Raw genomic sequence first — 20,760 nt, forward strand, 5'->3', positions numbered from 1 at the left:
GAATGGCATATCCACGTAAAGGTGACCTGAGAAAGGAAGACAGATGTGTTTTGATGTCTCTGCTGCTTAAACCACAGCAGACACTTCACGCCCGCATACTGTATAGTTCTGTGCAATGTTCATGTCCGAGCCACGAACAACCTTGCATGAAAACCTTCTGCAATATGCACACGAACTTCATACATACACACATGCTAAACATTTTCCAGGCAGATGAGATGAAACAATAATCATCTTAGAAGCAACACTGATATGACCCAAACACATTTAAAATCAGAGCATGTTTAGAAAGTCTCGAGGCTTTAGGAGATGAATGTTTCTCTCTGGAGTCTCCTTCATCTGGGATCACTGGGCTGACGAATATAAATGGTAAACAAAAGAGGAAATGAGAATCCCTCACTGGTGTCTCACTGCACACAACAGTCTGGGTTTAGAAGCAAACCACCCCCTCCACCCACAGGCAGATGGAGGCACATTAATGTAAACGTGTAAAGACAAACTACATCAGTCGGTAGACACGTTCACATAGCTGTTAACATCCTCGCACCAGCACCAACATGATTAATCCAGGAACTGAATATCAAATGTTCGTGGATTACTAAAGGCCCATGCTTTCCACTGCACTGTTGTCAGTGAGTCCACTGCACTGATGTCATGGTAGCTGATGTCACTGACGTCATGGGCCCAGTAGCCTCGTGCCCACACGGCAGTCTCACTCACCCCTGCCTCATTGGCTGCACGCAGACGGAAGCTGTAGGTGGCGCCGGGGAGCAGAGTGCTGAGTGTACAGCCCAGATCAGGGCCGTGGTAGACCTCAGCAGGCTCCGCCTCCCCCTCCCGCATCTCCACGCTGTACTCCGACACTCCACATGAGCCTTCGGATGGAGGACAGTCTAGAAAGGGAAAGAGTACTGGAATTTTTGTCATAAAGTTCATATATATGATTTTCAATTATTTAAATCATATATTTCAAATAAACACTGTATTCAGCAAACAAGATGAGCGCAGTTAGACTGATGAGCTGAAGGTAATTCTAGCAGCACAGCTCCGACTCATCTCAGACACCAGCTCAGTGTGCAGCAGTAATGTCTAAACCCAGCACAGCAGCTCAGTGTGCAGCAGTAATGTCTAAACCCAGCACAGCAGCTCAGGTGCTCGAGGACCCTTCAATCCTTCATAATGCCTGACATGTCCATCCTTGAGATGTAAACATGCCCACAAACTCTGGCTGCTTTCTGCCTCAGGGATTCAACAAGCCTCCTTCTCAGATCTGAACACCATTTTACTGCTTCAACATCGGAGTTTACCACAGCAATGTACCTCACTTATGTAGCTATATGCTCATTCAGAAACGTGCACAGAATATTTCATTGTGTACTAATTTGTTTACTTGCTAAGGAGCTGTTTGCTACATGCAAATGATGCCAGCACAATGTTTGTATTGTAATGCTGCACTCTGAAATGCGTATTTGATCTAAGCTAGGATCAGACTCTTCACTTTTAGGTTATGAAGGTTTTCTATGTATTTTTTATTACTTTCTACTGTTACATTTTTGTAAGAAGATGACTAAAATGTACATGTCGCTCTTTGCTGAGGTTTTCTGAAACTAAAGTGTTTTCTGTGAGCTAAAGTTGCTTTTCACTTTCTACCTGATTCAAAGACAGTAATAACCAGAGCCCATACACTGCAAACTCTCCACAGGCCGTGGTGTGTGTGTGTGAGAGAGAGAGAGAGAGAGAGAGAGAGAGAGAGAGAGAGAGAGAGAGAGAGAAAGGTGAGAGGATGAGCCTCACCCCACTGTAACTGCACTTCCTTGTGTTTGGCTTTACCCACAATCCTAGGAGGCTGGCAGGGGCCAGGGGCCACACTCAGAGTGCGCACCAGGACACTGTCTGAGCACTGCACACACGCACAAACACACGCACAAAGACAAGCACAAAGACACACACAACAAATTAGTCCAGTTCTGGAAAAGTCAGAAGTAAGCGATTATAGGTAAGGTAAATGATGCAGTAAGTCTGAAAACGATTCCACAAAATAGACTAAACATAACCTGCTAAGAGACAAAGGGAATAACACTGTAATAAGGGTCTTGTTTTACAGTATCATTATGTAGAATGGGGCTGAATTAGTAAAGATCTTTAAATGTTGCTAACTAGGTATTTAAGTCTTAAATGTAGCTAGCAATTTAAGGTTTTTAAGCTTTAATTTCTATCTAAATATCTAGCTAGCTAGCTACATTTAGAAAGCATTTAGCTTAAACGTGATATAAGCAGTGACTACCAAGTGAAAGTAAGTGATCACAGTAAGTATCACATATAAGCTAAATGATGCAGTATGTCTCAAAACAATTGGACAGAAACTAAAGCTTAAAAACCTTGATAAAAAGTCCCATTTAACATTACTCAGTTTCTATCTAAATAACTAGCTAGCTAGCTACATTTAAAGAGCCACTTAAGTCCCATTCAACGTAATGAGATACTGTATTAAATAACTCTTGATTCTGGCTAAAAACCTAGAGTCCCTGCTTAAAATAATTATTCCAGATACACTTTCATTGTGCTGTGATTTGCAGCATTTCTGATTTTGCTGTGCATTCCCAAAATGTAGTCATTTTGCTGAATTTGCTTTGTGTATTTGTAGCAAGTTTTATTTTTTGCAGTGCAATAGGTTATCTCGGCCACCATAATAAAAGTTGTGTGCCTGGCTGTGAGCCTATGCAGGACGTGTGTGGTGATGGTAGTGTGGCGATTGTGATGGTGTGTGGTGATGGTGGTGTGGTAATGGTGATGGTGGTGTGAGGTGGTGGTGTTTGGTAGTGGTGGTGTGTGGTCATGGTGGTGTGTGTGGTCATGGTGGTGTGGTGAAGGTGGTGCGAGGTGGTGATGTTGGTGTGTGTGGTGAAGGTGGTGGTGTTTGGTAGTGGTGTGTATGGTAATGTTGGTGTGTGTGGTGAAGGTGGTGGTGTTTGATAGTGGTGTGTGTGGTAATGGTATGTGTGGCGGTGTGTGATAAAGGTGGTGGTGTTTGGTAGTGGTGTGTGGTGAAGGTGGTGGTGTTTGGTAGTGGTGTGTGTGGGGATGTTGGTGGTGTTTGGTAGTGGTGTGTGTGGTAATGATGGTATGTGTGGTAATGGTGGTGGTGTTTGGTAGTGGTGTGTGTGGGGATGTTGGTGGTGTTTGGTAGTGGTGTGTGTGGTGAAGGTGGTGGTGTTTGGTAGTGGTGTGTGTGGCAATGTTGGTGGTGTTTGGTAGTGGTGTGTGGTGAAGGTGGTGGTGTTTGGTAGTGGTGGTATGTGTGGTGGTGTGTGGTGAAGGTGGTGGTGTTAGGTAGTGGTGTGTGTGGTGATGTTGGTGGTGTTTGGTAGTGGTGTGTGGTGATGATGGTGGTGTTTGGTAGTGGTGTGTGGTAATGGTGGTGTGGTACCTGGCTGTGACCCCCTGTGCTGATGCAGCAGAGGTGGAGTCTGTACAAAGTGCCCGGCTTCAAGCCCTCACACACACACTGGGTGGCAGCTCCACTGTACGCAATGTCCCACTGATTAGCTGCTCAACACACACACACACACACACACACGCGCAAACACTCACCTGAGCCACAGATTTATTGATAAGACATTTTTTATCTGTTTTAACACTGTCGTTTAACCAAACATTCCTGCACAGGTAAAGTCCTGCATCCAGAGACGGAGCTACAAGCTTGAAGGACTAAATGATGTTGCTGCTCCAACACAAGTGCAGCAGCAGAGAATGTGCCTCACGCTGAAGACCACGTGCCTCACGCTGAAGACCACGTGCCTCACGCTGAAGACCATGTGCTCCTGCGACACATCACACTGTTATGGGGGCTCCTGTGATGGAGCTGCCTGGTAAGGAGGATCACACCAGGCAGCAGGAGGAGGAAGAGGAGGAGCAGGAGGTAGAGGAAGAGGTAGAGGAGGAGGAAGTGGAGGTGGAGCAGGAGGAGCAGCAGCAGGAGGAGGAAGAGGAGGTGGAGCAAGAGGAGTAGGAGGAGGAGGAGGTGGGGGAGGAAGAGGAGGAGGAGGAGCAGGAATGAGGAGGAGGAGCAGGAGGAGGAATGAGGAGAAGGAGCAGGAGGAGGAATGAGGAGAAGGAGCAGGAGGAGGAAGAGGAATGAGGAGGTGGAGGAGCAGGAGGAGGAAGAGCAGGAATGAGGAGGAGGAGCAGGAATGAGGAGGAGGAGGAGCAGGAGGTGGAATGAGGAGAAGGAGCAGGAGGAGGAAGAGGAGGAGGAGGTGGAGGAGGAAGAGGAGGTGGAGGAACAGGAGGAGGAGGAGCAGGAGGAGGAATGAGGAGGTGCATGTCCAGCGTGATGACATTCGGGAGAAGAGCTGCTCAATCACTAGTGCAATTCAGCTGTCTGGGTCCCTTTTGCTGATGGGTCACTGTGATGCAGCTGTTCTGAGTATGTTGTGTTACTCTTTCTGGTCTAAAGATAACGATGCTGACGTTTTCCATCTAATTGTGAGAAGTCTCATGTGACATTGGTGAATGTTGGCCTGCTCTGGTCCTAGTGTAGCAATGCTATGCTGTCCTCTGTGGATGCTCTGGGAGTTTCATATACACAGTAAATTACAGGGTTCATACACCTTTTCCAACACGAAATTCAAGTACTTTTCAGGCACTTTCAGTGTAAATTGTTTTTATGTAAATTATCTTCCAGCACTTTACAGCTGTAGTAAATTACATAGTCATGGCTGAAAGTTTTTCTCACAGAAAATTATTGCAATTACACGTTTTGTTATACACATGTTTATTTCCTTTGTGTGTACAGTGGTACCTCGACATACGAGTTTAATTCGTTCCAAACCCGAGCTCGTAAGTAGAACAACTTCGAACAAATTTTTCCCATATGAATTAATGTAAATAATTCTAATTGGTTCCAGCCCTTAAAAAAGTCCCAAAGTTAGCCTAAATTATGAAAATACATGTTTTTAATCAATGTACATGCAACACGTATAAATAAACAAAATTTTTTCCAGAACAGGCCGGTCTCACCGCAGTTAAATATTTGCTGCGAGATGTAGCCTTCTTTTTCAACCAGGAAACGCGTAATAAACTCGTCCGGTGCCTTGATGTCTGCACTCGATGCAATGTGTGTCAAATGTTGACCGGGGAAATGTAAAATGGACAATTAACTATTTATCTATATCGCGATCGATCGATCACCAGTGGTTGGCGCCAGAGCGTACTAGTAACTCATTGAATCATAGATGTAGATCATAGATCACAGTCACAATCTTTAAGTCTAGGTTGAAAACCCACCTATTTGGTTTAGCGTTTGATAATTAACATCCCCCCCTTAGATAAAGGTACAGATCCAGGGGTTCATAGACGAAGGGTTTTATGGTTGACTGGGGTGCTGGTGCTGTCGTCCTGTCACTGCTCGTGGTCACTCAAGTTTGTTGACAGTGCAGTGGATGGATGCCATTGTCTCAGAATGCCCCCAAGCCTATGTTACCTTCTGGTTCTGCCTTTTTAGCTAGGCTGTAATAGTTTAACTTAATGCCGGAGTTGCTGCCACACTCCAGAAATGTGTTTAATTTCATCTGTCCTGTATATGTCCTCATACAGAGCTAATTTTCCCTGTTTTATTTTCTCCACATGGCTGCCCGCCTGTTCGAGGAAAAATGAGATGAGGAGAGACAAGCGAGTTATCCAGTGCCAGCCACCTACTGCCTGACCGGATAAGCCTACACCACGATGGACAATACTACATCTTTTCCTTTTCTTTATTTCTTTCTGTCTAAATTGTTGTTGTTGTCATGGTGACCGGTGTCGGCCAGAGGAGAATGGGTTCCCCCCCTGAGTCTTGGTTCCTCTCAAGGTTTCTTCCTCATGCAAAAAACTAGGGAGTTTTTCCTTGACACTGTCGCCCTTGGCTTGCTCACTGGGGGCTAGGACTCCGCACTTGTAAAGCTGCTTTGTGACAACAACTGTTGTAAAAAGCGCTATATAAATAAAATTTGATTGATTGATTAATGAGATCAGGGGTGCCCACAAGTTTTCAGCTTGCAAGCTACTTATAAGATGACCAAGTCAGAAATATGTACCGGGGGTTTGGGGGTTGTTGCGCGGATTGCAGATTGGCTACCATGAATGTCAATCAAAATACAACCGTCAGTGCAGATGGGCGATTCTTCTACTACTTTTTAATGTCACGCGATCTACGCACATTCCACATTCCGATTGACGTAATTAGGACCCGTCATAGATAAATAAACTAGATTTTTTCAGCGTGAGAAATCGGATGAATGGCGTGTGAAGACAGTCAAATGCGTGTCTCACGTTCATTGCGTGAGTTGGCAACCTTGCTCTTCATGAACACGTCCTAAGTTGGGAAAAAATCTTTGCACCTTTCGCTGCTTTAACAAATAGTGGACGTACGGCGGTCGAACATCCTTGCAAGTTCAATGACACGAGTTCCTTTATCGTGTAAATTAATTATCTCCTGCTTCATTTCTATGGATATCATCTTCTTTTTCTTCTTAACAGCCTTTCCACTTGCGGATACTTATTTGGGACCCATGAAGCACACAAAAAGTTCAGATTAAAATATACACTCGCTCTAAACACTGACACGACCGACGCGCCAACTAGCGGTAGCATCGTGAAGCTCGGCTCGTATCCCGAATTTGAGCTCGGATGTCGAACAGAAATTTTGCTCACGACACGGCTCGTAACTTGGAATACTCGTATGTGGAGCAGCTCATATGTCAGGGTACCACTGCATTGGAACAACACAAAAAAAGTGGCGAAAAAGACAAATTTGACAATTTCACACAAAACTCCAAAAATGGGCTGGACAAAATTGCCACCTTTTCAAAATTATTTCAAAATAACTGTTTCAAGCATGTGATGCTCATTCAAACTCACCTGTCATAAGTAACAGGTGTGGGCAATTTAAAAATCACACCTGAAACCAGATAAAAAGGCGAGAAGTTGACTCAATCTTTGCATTGTGTGTCTGTGTGCCACACTAAGCATGGAGAAGAGAACTGTCTGAGGACTTGAGAACCAAAATTGTAGAAAAATATCAACAATCTTAGGGTTATAAGTCCATCTCCAGAGACCTTGATGTTCCTTTGTCCACGGTGCACAACAATCAAGAAGTTTACAACCCACGGCACTGTAGTTAATCTCCCTGGACGTGGACGGAGGAGAGATATTGATAAAAGGTTGCAACGCAGGATAGTCCGGATGGTGGATAAGCAGCCCCAATCAACTTCCAAAGAAATTCAAGCTGTCCTGCAGGCGCAGGTGCATCAGTGTCAGCTCGAACTATCAGACATTTAAATGAAGTGAAGTGCTATGGCAGGAGACCCAGGAGGACCCCACTGCTGACACAGGGACATAAAAAAAAGCTAGACTGCAGTTTGCCAGAATGTATGTAAGTAAGACAAAATCCTTTAGGGAAAACATCTTGTGAACAGATGAGACCAAGATAGAGCTTTTTGGTAAAGTGCATTATTCTACTTATTTACCTAAAACGGAATAAGGCCTACAAAGAAAAGAACACAGTACCTACAGTCAAATATGGTGGAGGTTCAAAGATGTTTTAGTGTTCTTTTGCTGCCTCTGGAACTGGGTGTCTTGACTGTGTGCAAGGCATCATGAAATCTGAAGATTACCAAAAGATTTTGGGTTGCAATATAGGGCCCAGTGTCAGAAAGCTGCAAAGGTGTCAGATGTATTCACATTAATTACTCAGGTAGATACTAGGGTTTAAAAATACTTCTGTAGAAGTTGAAGTATCAACTCAAGCTATTTACTCAAGTAAAAGTGTAAAAGTACTGCTTTCAAAACTACTTAAATTATAAAAGTAAAAGTAATGTAAGGGAAGAAAAAGCCATTAAGGACAAAAGCTTACATTGCACCACAGGGGTCTATAGTGCACTAGCCCACCTCCCCAAAAAACTATATGACTATAATGTTATATTAAAATGTTAATGTTGAAAAATGGGCACGTGCCCATTGAAAATGAATGTACTTTAATACAAGGGTTGGTTGGTCTTCCTGGATACCAACCTCCTCGCTGGTGCTTAGTTGGGACACTTCGCTCGAATTCTCTTGAGTCTCTGCCACGGACATCTTTATACTAAGTTACATACGTCTGCTACGTCCTTGCTGGAGTGATGTGACGTGTGCAGGTGCGATGAATCACGTACAAACCAATAGGGTGTCGGGATATTATGTTTATACTTCTCATCCAACCACAATCAAATTCACTCTATCCGGATGGCGCGATTAGTCAGGATAGGGTTTTTTTAAACGATGACATGCCGGAATGAAAACAAGTCGAAATGAAATAGCAGTAACGAGGCTATTTTTTAAATGTAAGGAGTAAAAACTACAGATAATGGTGTAAAAATGTAAGGAGTAGAAGTAAAAAGTCAGCTGAAAAATAATTACTCCAGTAAAGTATAAATAACCAAAATTTCTACTTAAGTAAGGTAACGAAGTATTTGTACTTAGTTACTTAACACCTCTGGAAAGCTGGGTTTGCGTCCTAGGTAATGGGTCTTCCAGCAGGACAATGATCCCAAACATACTTCAAAAAGCACCCAGAAACGGATGAAAACAAAGCGTTGAAGAGTTCTAAAGTGCCCAGCAATGAGTCCTGATCTAAATCCCATTGAACACCTGTGGAGAGATCTTAAAACTGCTGTAGGGAGAAGGTGCCCTTCAAATATGAGACTTGGAGCAGTTTGCAAAAGAAGAGTGGTCCAAAATTCCAGTTGAGAGGTGTAAGAAGGTGGTTATAGGAAGCGATTGATTTCAGTTATTTTTTTCCAAAGGGTGTGCAACCAAATATTAAATTGAGGGTGCCAATCATTTTGTATGGCCAATTTTTGGAGTTTTGTGTGAAATTATGTGAAATTTGCCTTTTTTCCCCTGACTTCATTGTGCCAACACTTTCGGCCATGACTTTATTTATAAAAATACACAAAATCAAAATGATTAATTCACTTTTCATCTCATTAAAAGAGATGATACTGTGTTTAATAGCATAATAATAAGTGCATTACATAAGCTTGTTGGCATATTAAGCTAGGTAAGCTAGCAAGCTTAATATATGCCTATATATGCTATTTTGATTAGAATTTGCTCCCACAGCTTATGTAGCTACCAAACTGACATATATTTTATATAATGGCAGTTTCAAAAACCTTAATGTCTTCACATTGTCTTAAGTTTCACACTGGAATTACAAGAGCCAGTACATTTCTCACTTGTATTTGTAACATAATACAAGTGAATAAATTCCAACACATTCAAACATTGTCATAGATTTCAAGCACCCAACCAAATCCAATAAGGCAGGACAATAAAGAGATATTCAGGTGTACGTTTATACATTTATATACACACAGGCACATGCACTCCCCGCTTTCCCCTACACACACATATGCACAAACACACAGACACCCTCAGCATACCATCAACATTTCCATCTGAAATCTCCAAGAGGTACGTCAAGCTTTCGGAGCCTCCGTTGTCTTGTGGGGGGGCTGGAAATAAAATATACTGATGAAACAAGATAAAAGAGACTGACACATGCATGTACAGACAGACGGAGGGATGTATGAACACGTGCACACGCACACATGCTGAAGAACACACACGCACACAAACACACGTGCATGTGCACACACACGAGTACACCTCCCCCACATCTACAGTAGTCATTACGCTTGGGGGATTATGTACATTCAGGCAACACATTTGTTATCTCTTAAATTACAGAAATAAACAATACTGCAAATTCAGTTCTAAGGTAGCCCATGTGAATGATACAGGGCCTTTCATCTGAAACCTTTTAACAAAACATTGCTAAGCTGCCTGATTTTTTTAAGCTGCCATGGTAACAGCCGTGTTCCAGCCAAGTTCACCCATTTCCCACACCAGAGTAGGTCCCATGTGATGTTCCATTTTCAAGTTTGATTCAAGTTTCAAGCGATGTGCTTGATTAGTCTGTATGATCTTAATGAAACAGTCTTTTCTGGTGTATACATTTTTAACAAACCACAGACTGAAAAGCTTGGACAAAGACGTTACAAATTAACCAACAGTTCCATGGTGCTACATAACAGAAATCAAGAGAACTATCATTTGATTAAAATTATTAATTTAAACTATGGTAATGTTCAATAATATTCAATATTAATGATTACTCAGTCATGATCGAGGACCCTAGACATTTCAGTTGAGCTTTAGCTGACTCCATACCCTTAAGGGAAACGTACCCCATTTGACGGTAAAGCCGTAGGGGCTGACTGGGTCCTGCACGCAGGGGCTGGAGGGGGGACCTGGCCTGTCAGGACTGGTGGTGCACACCAGCACCTCACTGGGACTACTGCGCCCCTCCATATTGGAAGCCACGAGCTACACAGGATGAGATGGGGGAAAACAGGATGGAGAAATGAGGAGATGTTTAGAGGGGAACATGATGCACTGCTACAGCAGATCAATACATTTAGTTTGAATTCAGCTTGTGAGGACGAATGCTATTGAGCCACAGAAAAAAATAATAATAAAGTGGGCGAAACTGCATGTTGTTAAAGGATCCATTTAAAAAGTATCTGAAAGTAAATCAGTGGCATGGGGAAAGGCTTTAGTTGAAGAGTGAAATGGCTGCTGCTTGAGAGACAGAGCAATTCAGTAAAATGCACCAGTTTCTCTTTCGTTCCGCTCACCCAACAAATTCACATTCAATTCACAGGGACAGAAAGAGTAGTAGAACCTCCCTGGTTGAGGGGGGGTGCTGAAACTCCGGACGACCCTGAAGGTGGTGACAGGCGGGAAGAGCAGAGCCACTGACTGATGTTCAAAGGGGAGTTATGGGGAAACGATGACTTACTAACACAGTGGCTTTCTGGTCGTTTCCAGAGAAATTTGCAGATGCATAAACATAGATTTAACCTGACACTCACATGGTACGGTGACACACACATACACTGTAAATTACACTTGTCTATCAATGTAAACAAAAACAGTGGTAAAATACAAATTATGAGGTGTGTCAGCATGCTGCCTAACCTGTGGACTCAAACCCACCACTACACTGCAGGACACCGTTGCCTACTACTTCCTCAAATAAAGCCTGACCAGTGGTCAATTTGAAAAAAATTTGATGTGAAATGTACTGATATAAACCTCCTTTCAGTTACAGCCCAACATCCTCCAGCAAGTTCCCCTAATTCTCCCATCAATCACCACTATTACAGGCCAAAAACTGCCTTTCAGCTTGAGCCTCAGACAGAATATCTATAAGATACAGATTCTTTGGGAAAAAATGACCAAGTATTGAATTTTTTAAAACTTTAACACAAAATTCATGTTCCACCAAAACAAAAAATAAATGTAATTCAGTATTATGATTCAGTATTGATTCAGTATTTTGATACACATGATTCTAATGTACAAAGCTTATCCAAGTGATTCAAATCTTCACTATCTTCATGGTTGTGTTTAGCATCTCAGTATTGTCTCCAATAATATCCATCTTCTGTCACTCTTCTATACTGTCTTTTAACATTGTTACATTTGGTTTAGCCCATAACCATGGAACCCTATTTCTTTCCAGTACACAAGTGAAAACTGATGTGATCACTTGCAATTGTGGACAGTTATCTCAAAAGGCATGATCTGAGATGTGTAAATACTCAAATATTAGTGATTTTTTAATGCACACAATCATTCCCTGTCTAATCCAAAAACAGCAAAGACATCTGTAGAGAATAAAACATGCTCTTGTCTGTCTGGGTCTCTATACTTCTGTGTGATTCCCCAAATTGGGATTTTTTTGTATGTCTAGAATATAAAAGTCTAGCAACATGAGATTTCTGGAAATAAACCTAGACAAAGTCTCATCAACAACTGATATGTGACTTGGAAAAGGTTCTGCTGACTCTGTGGAATTGGTCCATTACTGCCCATGAAATGAAAGAGATCAATGCCCATTAAAGTGTTTATTTCAAACTTATTTGCAATAAAGAAAGCAGTAGGCAGAGAATGAAGGATAAAAAGAGAAAGAGACTGACAGAAAACAAATACAGTATATGAAAAAATGTTTAATCCAGATATTTACAAGCTCTCCTATGTATAATGCCGTCAATAGTCATTAGCAACATGGCTACGAGTGAATCGATGCTAATGGAAACTAGCTTGTATGACGACATCTGCATCATGACCTCATCCCTGTGTCTCAGATGATATGAGGAGTCATGGCAACACTTGGGGTGAAGTGCGTCTGTAAGCCTGTTCTCCTCCACTCACCCGGAACTTATATTGCGAACTCCTCTTCAGTTCTTCCACAGTACAGCTCAAGCCTTGCCCAGTATACTTTGGGTGAAACTCAGCTCCCTGTAAACAGATGCACACAGTACAGATAAAATACACACAGAAACATGGTGAGGTGGTGCAGGTAAAGAATACACCAACATGACCACACCAAGTGATTCATTATTGCACAGTATGTAATTCAAATACTATTGAACAGAGGGTAATCAAATGCAAAGGTGTTTGTCACTGTTCAATAAGAGGACTGGAGCACTATATACTATCACGACTGACAGCCAAGATAACCAATGACGTACTTTGTTGTCCTCCTGGATCTCCAGAGTGTAGGTGACAGGCTCGTCAGCTGTGCAGCCATCAGGTCTGCTCCACTCCAGGGTGACCCATGTGACTCCGGCACGGACCAGCCGGGGGGCGGCCGGGAGCTGCAGCACGCTGCCCGTCGTACAGAACACCACCTCAGGACTGAACCCACTGATACACACACACATACACACATGAACAAAAAACACCTCAGGACTGAACCCCCTGATACACACACACACGCACACACATGAACAAAAAACACCTCAGGACTGAACCCACTGATGCACACACACACAAACAAAAACCACCTCAGGACTGAATCCACATTATCATAATCGGTGTTTCGTTATCATAATGGTGTTTAACACAAGAAGTGCTAAGAGCTGGTAATTTGACCGCTGTGACGTCTTACTAGAAACGCCGTGTCTGTTCGACCTACTTATACCTAGAAGCGCAGACCACTTTATTGATATAGATGTACCTTTGATTTAGAGGGGAGATAAGACTGGAGTGTGTGTCCTTCCGTTAAACAGGCTGTCCGTAATTTTTTTAAGAGGGTATCGCACAATAGAATATGTTCTTGTACTGTTTACTGTGTATTTTCAGTGTGAAATAAGTGATGTCTATTCAATGTTTAAATTTATAGGAACATTCCACTACCGTTGTCTTTCTTTTCTTCTGAAGTACTGGTTAGATTTATAGTTGTTAGTTTTTTTCCCAAATCAACCAAAATTAAAGCTGTTTCCTTTTGGGATCAGTCGGGAAATAAAAGCCTTACATTAATTTTAGAGCTCTCTGGTTTGTGCGATTGCCTCCTTCTACACCTGGCCACATTAGTATAAATAAATAAAGATCAATAGTTTTCAAAACAAAATTTATCACAAAGTTCAAGCTGAGTGTGTGTAAGGAAAAAAACGGAATTCGTCCCTGAAGTGTTTCACTTTCCAAAGTCTTAAAATATATATTTATTAATAATATTTATAGTGGTGGGACTTTAACGCGTTAATTTCGATTAATTAATTACAGGAAAATTAACGAACTAAAAAAATTAATGCATTTTAACTAGTGCTGTCAATTCCAGGTGCCGCGATTAAAAGTCCTCACCAGGATTTTGCTCAAGCTTGCTAGATTTTCTAATTAGCAATCCAGGTAAAATTAGTGGAATCAACACAATCCAGGAAGCCTGAGCAAAATCCTGGTGAGGACTTTTAATCGCGGCACCTGGAATTGACAGCACTAATTTTAATGCATGATACACTTTTGCACCGTGGAATGTTCCTCAGTGCACGAGTTCCAGGCATACAGAATATATGGACGCACAATAAGATGAGCATGATGGAGATGACTGAAGAGGATACGCTGGTGGATGGGAAATTTAAATATAAGAAACTTCCAAATGCAAGTACAAACACAAATAGTGTTATTTGCACTTTATGCAGGAAGGAGTTCGCTTATCACAGGAGCACTTCCACCCTTCGTTACCACCTCAACGCAAAACATGTTGGGGCTAACGCGCAGGTCAGTAATGATAACTTAGCTGCTAAATGTATTCCTAGTACGATGGGGTGACCAAACGTCCGTATTTCCCGAGACATGTCCGTATTTCACATCCTGTCCCGGGCGTCCTGGGATTTTTTTAAAGTGAGAAAATGTCCTCATTTTTAAATTACCTTAATTGGACCATTAAGACTGGATTAAACTTTCACGAGTGACCGTAGCGCGCGACTCCGCACACCTCGCGTGAGCGACGGAGGCGTTTATACTTGATGCATCACATTATTTGCGGTGTTGTCCGCTCTCTGTGGTCAAAGACGCAAATTGCGTCAACTGATGTAAGTTACGAATGTAACTGATGTAAGTCTGCCGTCCAGAAAGACAATGTCGAAGAAAATCCAGTAGCTGCATGATAAGGAAAGGGAAGTAAAACAGGTTATTGTGAAAAGCGCCACAAATGTGGCTCTGACTGGGGATCACTGGACCTCTGTTAGCAACAAGAATTATCTTGGTGTGACAGCTCATATTATAGATGATGAATGGAAGATCCAGTCACTTGCTTTGAGCACCACTTCTAGGCACTATGGAGATGCCTGTGGCAGAGGCCTGGGAAATTAAAGAAAAAGTATACCATCTAAAATGGTATTAAAAACATCTTCTGATTTACTTCAGTTCTTCTTATTCTTCCAATATCCTGAGCAAATCAACATTTTTGGTCAGAATTTCCAGTGTTCTGAAAACTGTTTGCTCTGTTTTCTGCACTCATCTATTGGTCTGTGTAGTAGACTGGTGGAAAAATAAACAAGATGTTGAAGTTTATGATTATGTTCATTGATTCATTCATCATTCAAACTTAGTTTTTGACGACTGCTAAAATGTGTTTGTCCAATCTGTAGTCACATTTTCAATTCTCTGAACACAGTAGACACAACATCAGTCTTCAGTGGCAATACTATTAGTTCAATTCATAATGTTATGGCACAAAATGCAGTCATTTTACATGTTTTTATAATGCTTTTCTATACACACAAGGTTATCCAATAAAAAAATTCTGGATCATTTTTGCCTTATTTACAATTGCTTGCACACAGCATGTCAAAAATGAAAACCTAAGGTTCAAAACCTTAAATACTGTATAAAATGCAAAGTTCTGCAAAAACAAAGGCAGCTGAAAAGCTATTACTGTAATACATATTTTTTGCACATATAGATCAATGAAATAAAATGAAGTACAGTAATGTACCGGGTCAGAGAGTAGCAAATATAACAATTTGTCCTGCAATCTTCACAAATGCCAGATTGGTCCCTATAACAGAGACCTCCTTCTTTTGTTTTTGAATGAACTCTATCAACAACTGGATCCAGAAGCAGAAATGGAACAGGTGGGAGGAAACACGAGGACATTTGTGATGGGACAATGTAGCATTTTGTCATTCTCATGTCATCACAAACTGGTTTATAGACCATCCAAGAGTGATGTCCCTTTTCCTCCCGCCCATCTCGCCTTTCCTCAACCCCACTAAGGAACTTTTTTCAGTCTGGAGGTGGAAGGTGAATGATCATCGGCCCCATGACCAAATTTCTCTCCTGGATGCAATGGATCCCGGTTGCAGACATTTCAGCTGAAGACTGCCAGGGGTGAATAAGGCATACCAAGCTTTTCTATCCCAGGTGCATGGCAAGGGCCAACATCAGATGTGATGTGGATGAAAATATGTGGTCAACTGCTGAAGACCACTTACATTACACATAACAAGACTGTTCAGTTTTGTATTCTGTTTTTCCCCCTTGTGTGGCTTTTTTTGTATATGTGTATTTTTACACATATGGGACCATGGCTAATTATATTTACAATTACGGTAATTCTTTTTTGGGTTAGGCCACAATTTACAGTAATGTCCCTAATACAGTAAAATATACCCTTTACTGCAAAACTGTTACTGACTCCTTTTTTGTCTAATCTACATTCCATATAGTACCTAACAGTAAATATCACTCTTTGTGTAGAGAGTATGTTGCCAAAAATGCACACATTTGGAAAAAAAAGTCCAAATGAAACAGATTACAGTAAAAATGAACTGACTAAGAAAACTACAGATGTTACTGTAAAATGTCTGTTTGCTGGGAAAGAGTAAAATATTACATGTAATACTGTTTCTGTATTGCCATCAAATGTTAGTTTTTTTTTTTTTTTTACAGTAGTTGTGCAGTGATTGACTATGTTCATCTCGAATAGAGAATCTGTACTAGTGTTTGAAAGAATGATTGGATACTGAACCAGGTTTGCTGTGTTTTAACAAAGTTGGTGTATAAGAGTTGTTATTTAGTTAAGAAAATGCGCTTTTGAACACGATATTAACTATTTGGCCATTTGTGTGAGGTCAATGTGTTGCTGTGTTTAGAGTTTTGACAATGTATCACAAGCATTGGGAAACGCGTGTTAGCAATCGTAAAAAACTGTCAGAAGAACCTCCACAGCTGATGAAGGACCTCATTCCAAAATGTCCTGTTTCTGAGGATACTTTGTGTAGGCTACTTCACTACAGTTTTTAATAACTATATCTCACTGCTATTGTAGCTATACACTACAATTACTTTCCTGGAATCCATATATGTGTGTATAGGTGTCACTATTTTAGTTAATACCATGAGTTTAAATACATCATTAATTCTTTGAAAATATCATAAATATCATTATATATATATATATATATATATATATATATATATATATATATATATATATATATATATATATATATATATATATATAGTATAACTATAGTTATTTTAATATATAGCAGTCAGGACTCAGACACGGTCTCAATGTTTAAAACTCGACTAAAGACTTATCTGTTTACTTTGGCCTTTGAATAATCTGTTACATATTTACCACATCACATATCTTTCTTCTCCAAGGTTCACCTGGGGAGTAACACTGCAGTTGGAGCCTACAATACCAGTATCATCGCTCCGACACGGAATGAAAACCTGGTGTTCATCACAAGACATTTACATTGACAATATCAACACCCAGAACTTTCATTCTTTCTATAACTTTTTCATTCTATAACTTTCGTTATAGTCTGATTGTGTGATTTGTGTGTGACTTGTGTATTCGTCTGTATAATTTGATTTTGTGTAATTTGTGTGTTAACGGGCCGCCCAATGGAGGATGGGTTCCCTTTTGAGTCTTGGTCCTCCCAAGGTTTCTTCCTATTCCCCACCATCTTAGGGAGTTTTTCCTTGCCACTGGCTTGCTCATTAGGGATTTGGACCCATACGATTGTTAAAACTTGTAAATCCTGTAAAGCTGCTTTGTGACAACATGTGTTGTGAAACACATAATAAATTTGATTTGATTTAATTTGAAGTATGTTCCTAAGCCCAGCTGATCTTTTGCAAGTGTGGATGTGGGAATGTGTGTAGGGCAGTCATGGCCTGGTGGTCTTGTGACCGGAGGGTCGTGGGTTCAATTCTCAGAGCTGAGGCCATGACTGAGGTGCCCCTGAGCAAGGCCCTTAACCCTCAATTGCTCACTTGTATAAAAATGAAATAAAAATGTAAGTCGCTCTGGATAAGGGCGTCTGCCAAATGCCATAAAAATGTAAATTGTAAAAAAAATGTAAAAAAATGTAAAAAAAAACAACTTGTGCTGAATTTGATTCATGACATTTTTTGCATTAAATAACTGAAAGTAACTAAGTAACTTGTACTCAAATTAGTAATTTTGTACTTTTACTTGAGTAAATTTTGATATGGGTAATTTTACTTTTACTCTGAGTAGAATTTAGGCAAAGTAAAGACACTTTTACTCAATTACAATTACAGTACTCTTTCCACCTCTTGTTTCTTTATTTTATTTTCTCAAAAAGTATTTAACCTAGTTTGTGTGTCATCGTCAAACTTACTTTCATTTCATTACTTTCACAATACGCCTTCATCACAGTAATACGCTCAGAGTTCATATGCTGCCTTGGAGTTGCCAACCTGTGTCTCCCAACTTCTATCTTTCCCAGAGTCCAATTTAGTACTGTTACCATTAGCCTGCCCGAATCTTCTCTTTCTCCTCTTCTATTTTCTTTCTAAAGACCTCATGTGAATTGTGTGTGTGTGTGCCATATTTTGTCAATTGTGATTTTTACACCCCGCTTTTAACCCATCTGTGCAGTCAGAACACACACACACACACACACTAGTGACTAGGGGGCTGTGAATCACACGTGCCCAGAGCAGTGGGCAGCCCTAGCCCAGCGCCCGGGGAGCAGTTGGGGTTAGGTGCCTTGCTCAAGGGCACCTCAGTCATGGCCTCAGGTCTGGGAATCGAACCCACGACCCTCCGGTCACAAGACCAGTTCCCTAACCACCAGATCAGTGGTGGACGAAGTACACCAATTATGTACTTGAGTAAAAGTACAGTTACCTTGCATTGAATATTACTCAAGTAAAAGTATTCACCTCAATTTTTTACTTGAGTAATACAAAAGTATTTGCCTTCAAAAATACTTAAGTATTAAAAGTAAAAACTTATTTTTTTCTTAGCGTCACATCAAAACCCCTAGGCCTACTCGATCAACAGGTGAACAGGAAATAGCAAACACAAAACACTCAAAACTAGCCTATATTATACTCACGACATTCATTTCCAAACTTTATCCATATTAATAATTCACACTAGAAAGGTAGACAAGCAGACAAACAGTTTAATATGAAAACATAATTCACCACCAAACAGAACAATAATTTTGAACCGGCCACTTCAGACCTAGCTTGGTGGACTTTTTCTGAGGTTATACGTTGTGCACCACATGGCGGGACAGGAAAGCTAGAAGCTCCAGCACCTAGAACTAGAACTGTGTGTAGCCCTACCAACTGAACTCATAATATTAAACTTGGCCGAATATTTAATAATTTTAATAATAATAATAATTTTAATAATAATAATAATTTTAATAATTTTGCTTCGCTTCACTCATATTTGTTTGCCTTTGCCTCCCTCATAGGAATGAATTGCAAAGTTCGCTTCGCTTGGCCAAATTCGCGTGTATGTGTCCCTGGCTTTAACATTTGATGTGATAGTCTCGTGTGTTAAACTAGCGCTTAGCATCTCCACAGATTGCAATTTGGGTACTAGCACATTGCTTTGGATAAAAGCAACTGTTAAATGTAGTGTATTTCAATGTGATATAATTAACCGGGGTATATAAACCACTCTGTTGGTAGTACTCATCTAATGGCGAACTTACCTCGATGTGTTTTTCAAGTTTGTTGGCAAGTTAACAAATGATAACATCGATGTGTTCTTCGGAAAGCAGAGGAGGAACACAAATCATTTTTCTTTTCGAGGAATTAAAACAATTTGGCTAAATAAGGCCAGGGGTGTTGGGGAAAGCTATCTGTTGCAACCATGTCAGATCCTCAGCCATTTAGCGTACAAATCTTAATCTCTTACTGAGCGCTGATTGGTTATAGTCTGTGACACGGTACACTTTGACCTTTCGGTATTTTATTAAGCGTTGATTTAAAAATAAAAAAGGAACGAGATGATTCTGTAAATGTAATGAAGTGAAAAGTAAAAAGTTTCGCTTTGAAATGTAGTGAAATAAAAGTATAAAGTCTTAACAAATAAAAGCACTTGAGTAAAGTACAGATACATGGAAATGTTACTTAAGTACAGTAACGAATTACATTTACTTTGTTACTGTCCACCACTGCAAACATCCAGCATCAGGGAGACACAGAGATGCTTGTGTGCATGTGTGTTCACTAGTCACACTATTAGCAAAAGGTATGAAACAGCAACATTTGTCCAAAGAAAAATGAGATCTCATCTGGGCTCCAGCACATTCCTGGTGTCCTAAATCAAGTGACTGTGTTGCTCTCTCCCTCCATTAGGAAGGAGACAATGATGGCATTGTGGGGCCACAATGAATGTGTTGCCACCAACAGGATGAGACTGAACACATTACACACACACGCATGACACAAACACACACAGATTACACACACAGCCTTCGAGTAATGCAGCAGTGACCATGCAGCAACAAGGCAGATATACCCACATACTCACAGTTCACTTCACACACGTGCGTGCACACACACACACACACACACACAGATGAGACACAAAGCTCATACCTGGTCCCGATGTCATTCCTTGCGGCCACTCTAAATGTGTACGCCATGGCGGGGCACAGACGAATGAGCTTATAATGCCTTTGGCTCCCAAAGTAACATTCTCTGAAAATGTTGTTCTTTTTGCCCTGTTTGACAAAGGAGCAAATTAGTGTACAGTCACTAGGAAATAAAGAGAGTAAGAGCAGGACCACATGGGATGAGGGTGGGATGGTGCAGATGTGGATGGCTGCAGCTCTGATTAATTAATCATTAATGACTAATACCAAAAACCACAGATCAGAGGTTAAAAGACAAAAGATGGTGGAAGTAAACTGGCCAGCATTTTTGCGGAAAAGCAAAAGCAACTCTCATAGGTTTTGGTAAATACAGGGTTCCCACACCTCGGTTAACATCAAATTCAAGGACCTTTCAATGACTTTCCAGGACCAACTTCCTCAAATTCAAGGACAGCACCTGGCACCATTTACCTACTGTTACCCCTGAATATGTTGTCAAAAAACA

At 40.9% G+C, this 20,760-nt stretch overlaps 1 protein-coding gene across 1 annotated transcript in view; it reads right to left on the bottom strand.

The window, feature by feature from the left end:
* The window catches only part of fndc3ba (fibronectin type III domain containing 3Ba), a 186,984-nt gene that overhangs the window by 32,897 nt on the left and 133,327 nt on the right, over positions 1 to 20,760 (bottom strand). The window contains exons 12-19 of the mRNA XM_076975704.1: positions 20,260 to 20,384; positions 12,621 to 12,795; positions 12,301 to 12,387; positions 10,269 to 10,407; positions 9,462 to 9,533; positions 3,428 to 3,546; positions 1,795 to 1,900; positions 721 to 893 (exon numbers count right to left, since the gene is read on the bottom strand). Of these exons, the coding sequence (XP_076831819.1) occupies positions 721 to 893; positions 1,795 to 1,900; positions 3,428 to 3,546; positions 9,462 to 9,533; positions 10,269 to 10,407; positions 12,301 to 12,387; positions 12,621 to 12,795; positions 20,260 to 20,384 (996 nt within the window). The remainder of the gene's footprint in view (positions 1 to 720; positions 894 to 1,794; positions 1,901 to 3,427; positions 3,547 to 9,461; positions 9,534 to 10,268; positions 10,408 to 12,300; positions 12,388 to 12,620; positions 12,796 to 20,259; positions 20,385 to 20,760) is intronic.

Source organism: Brachyhypopomus gauderio, chromosome 16 (genome assembly GCF_052324685.1).
Source record: "Brachyhypopomus gauderio isolate BG-103 chromosome 16, BGAUD_0.2, whole genome shotgun sequence".
Lineage (NCBI taxonomy): Eukaryota > Metazoa > Chordata > Actinopteri > Gymnotiformes > Hypopomidae > Brachyhypopomus > Brachyhypopomus gauderio.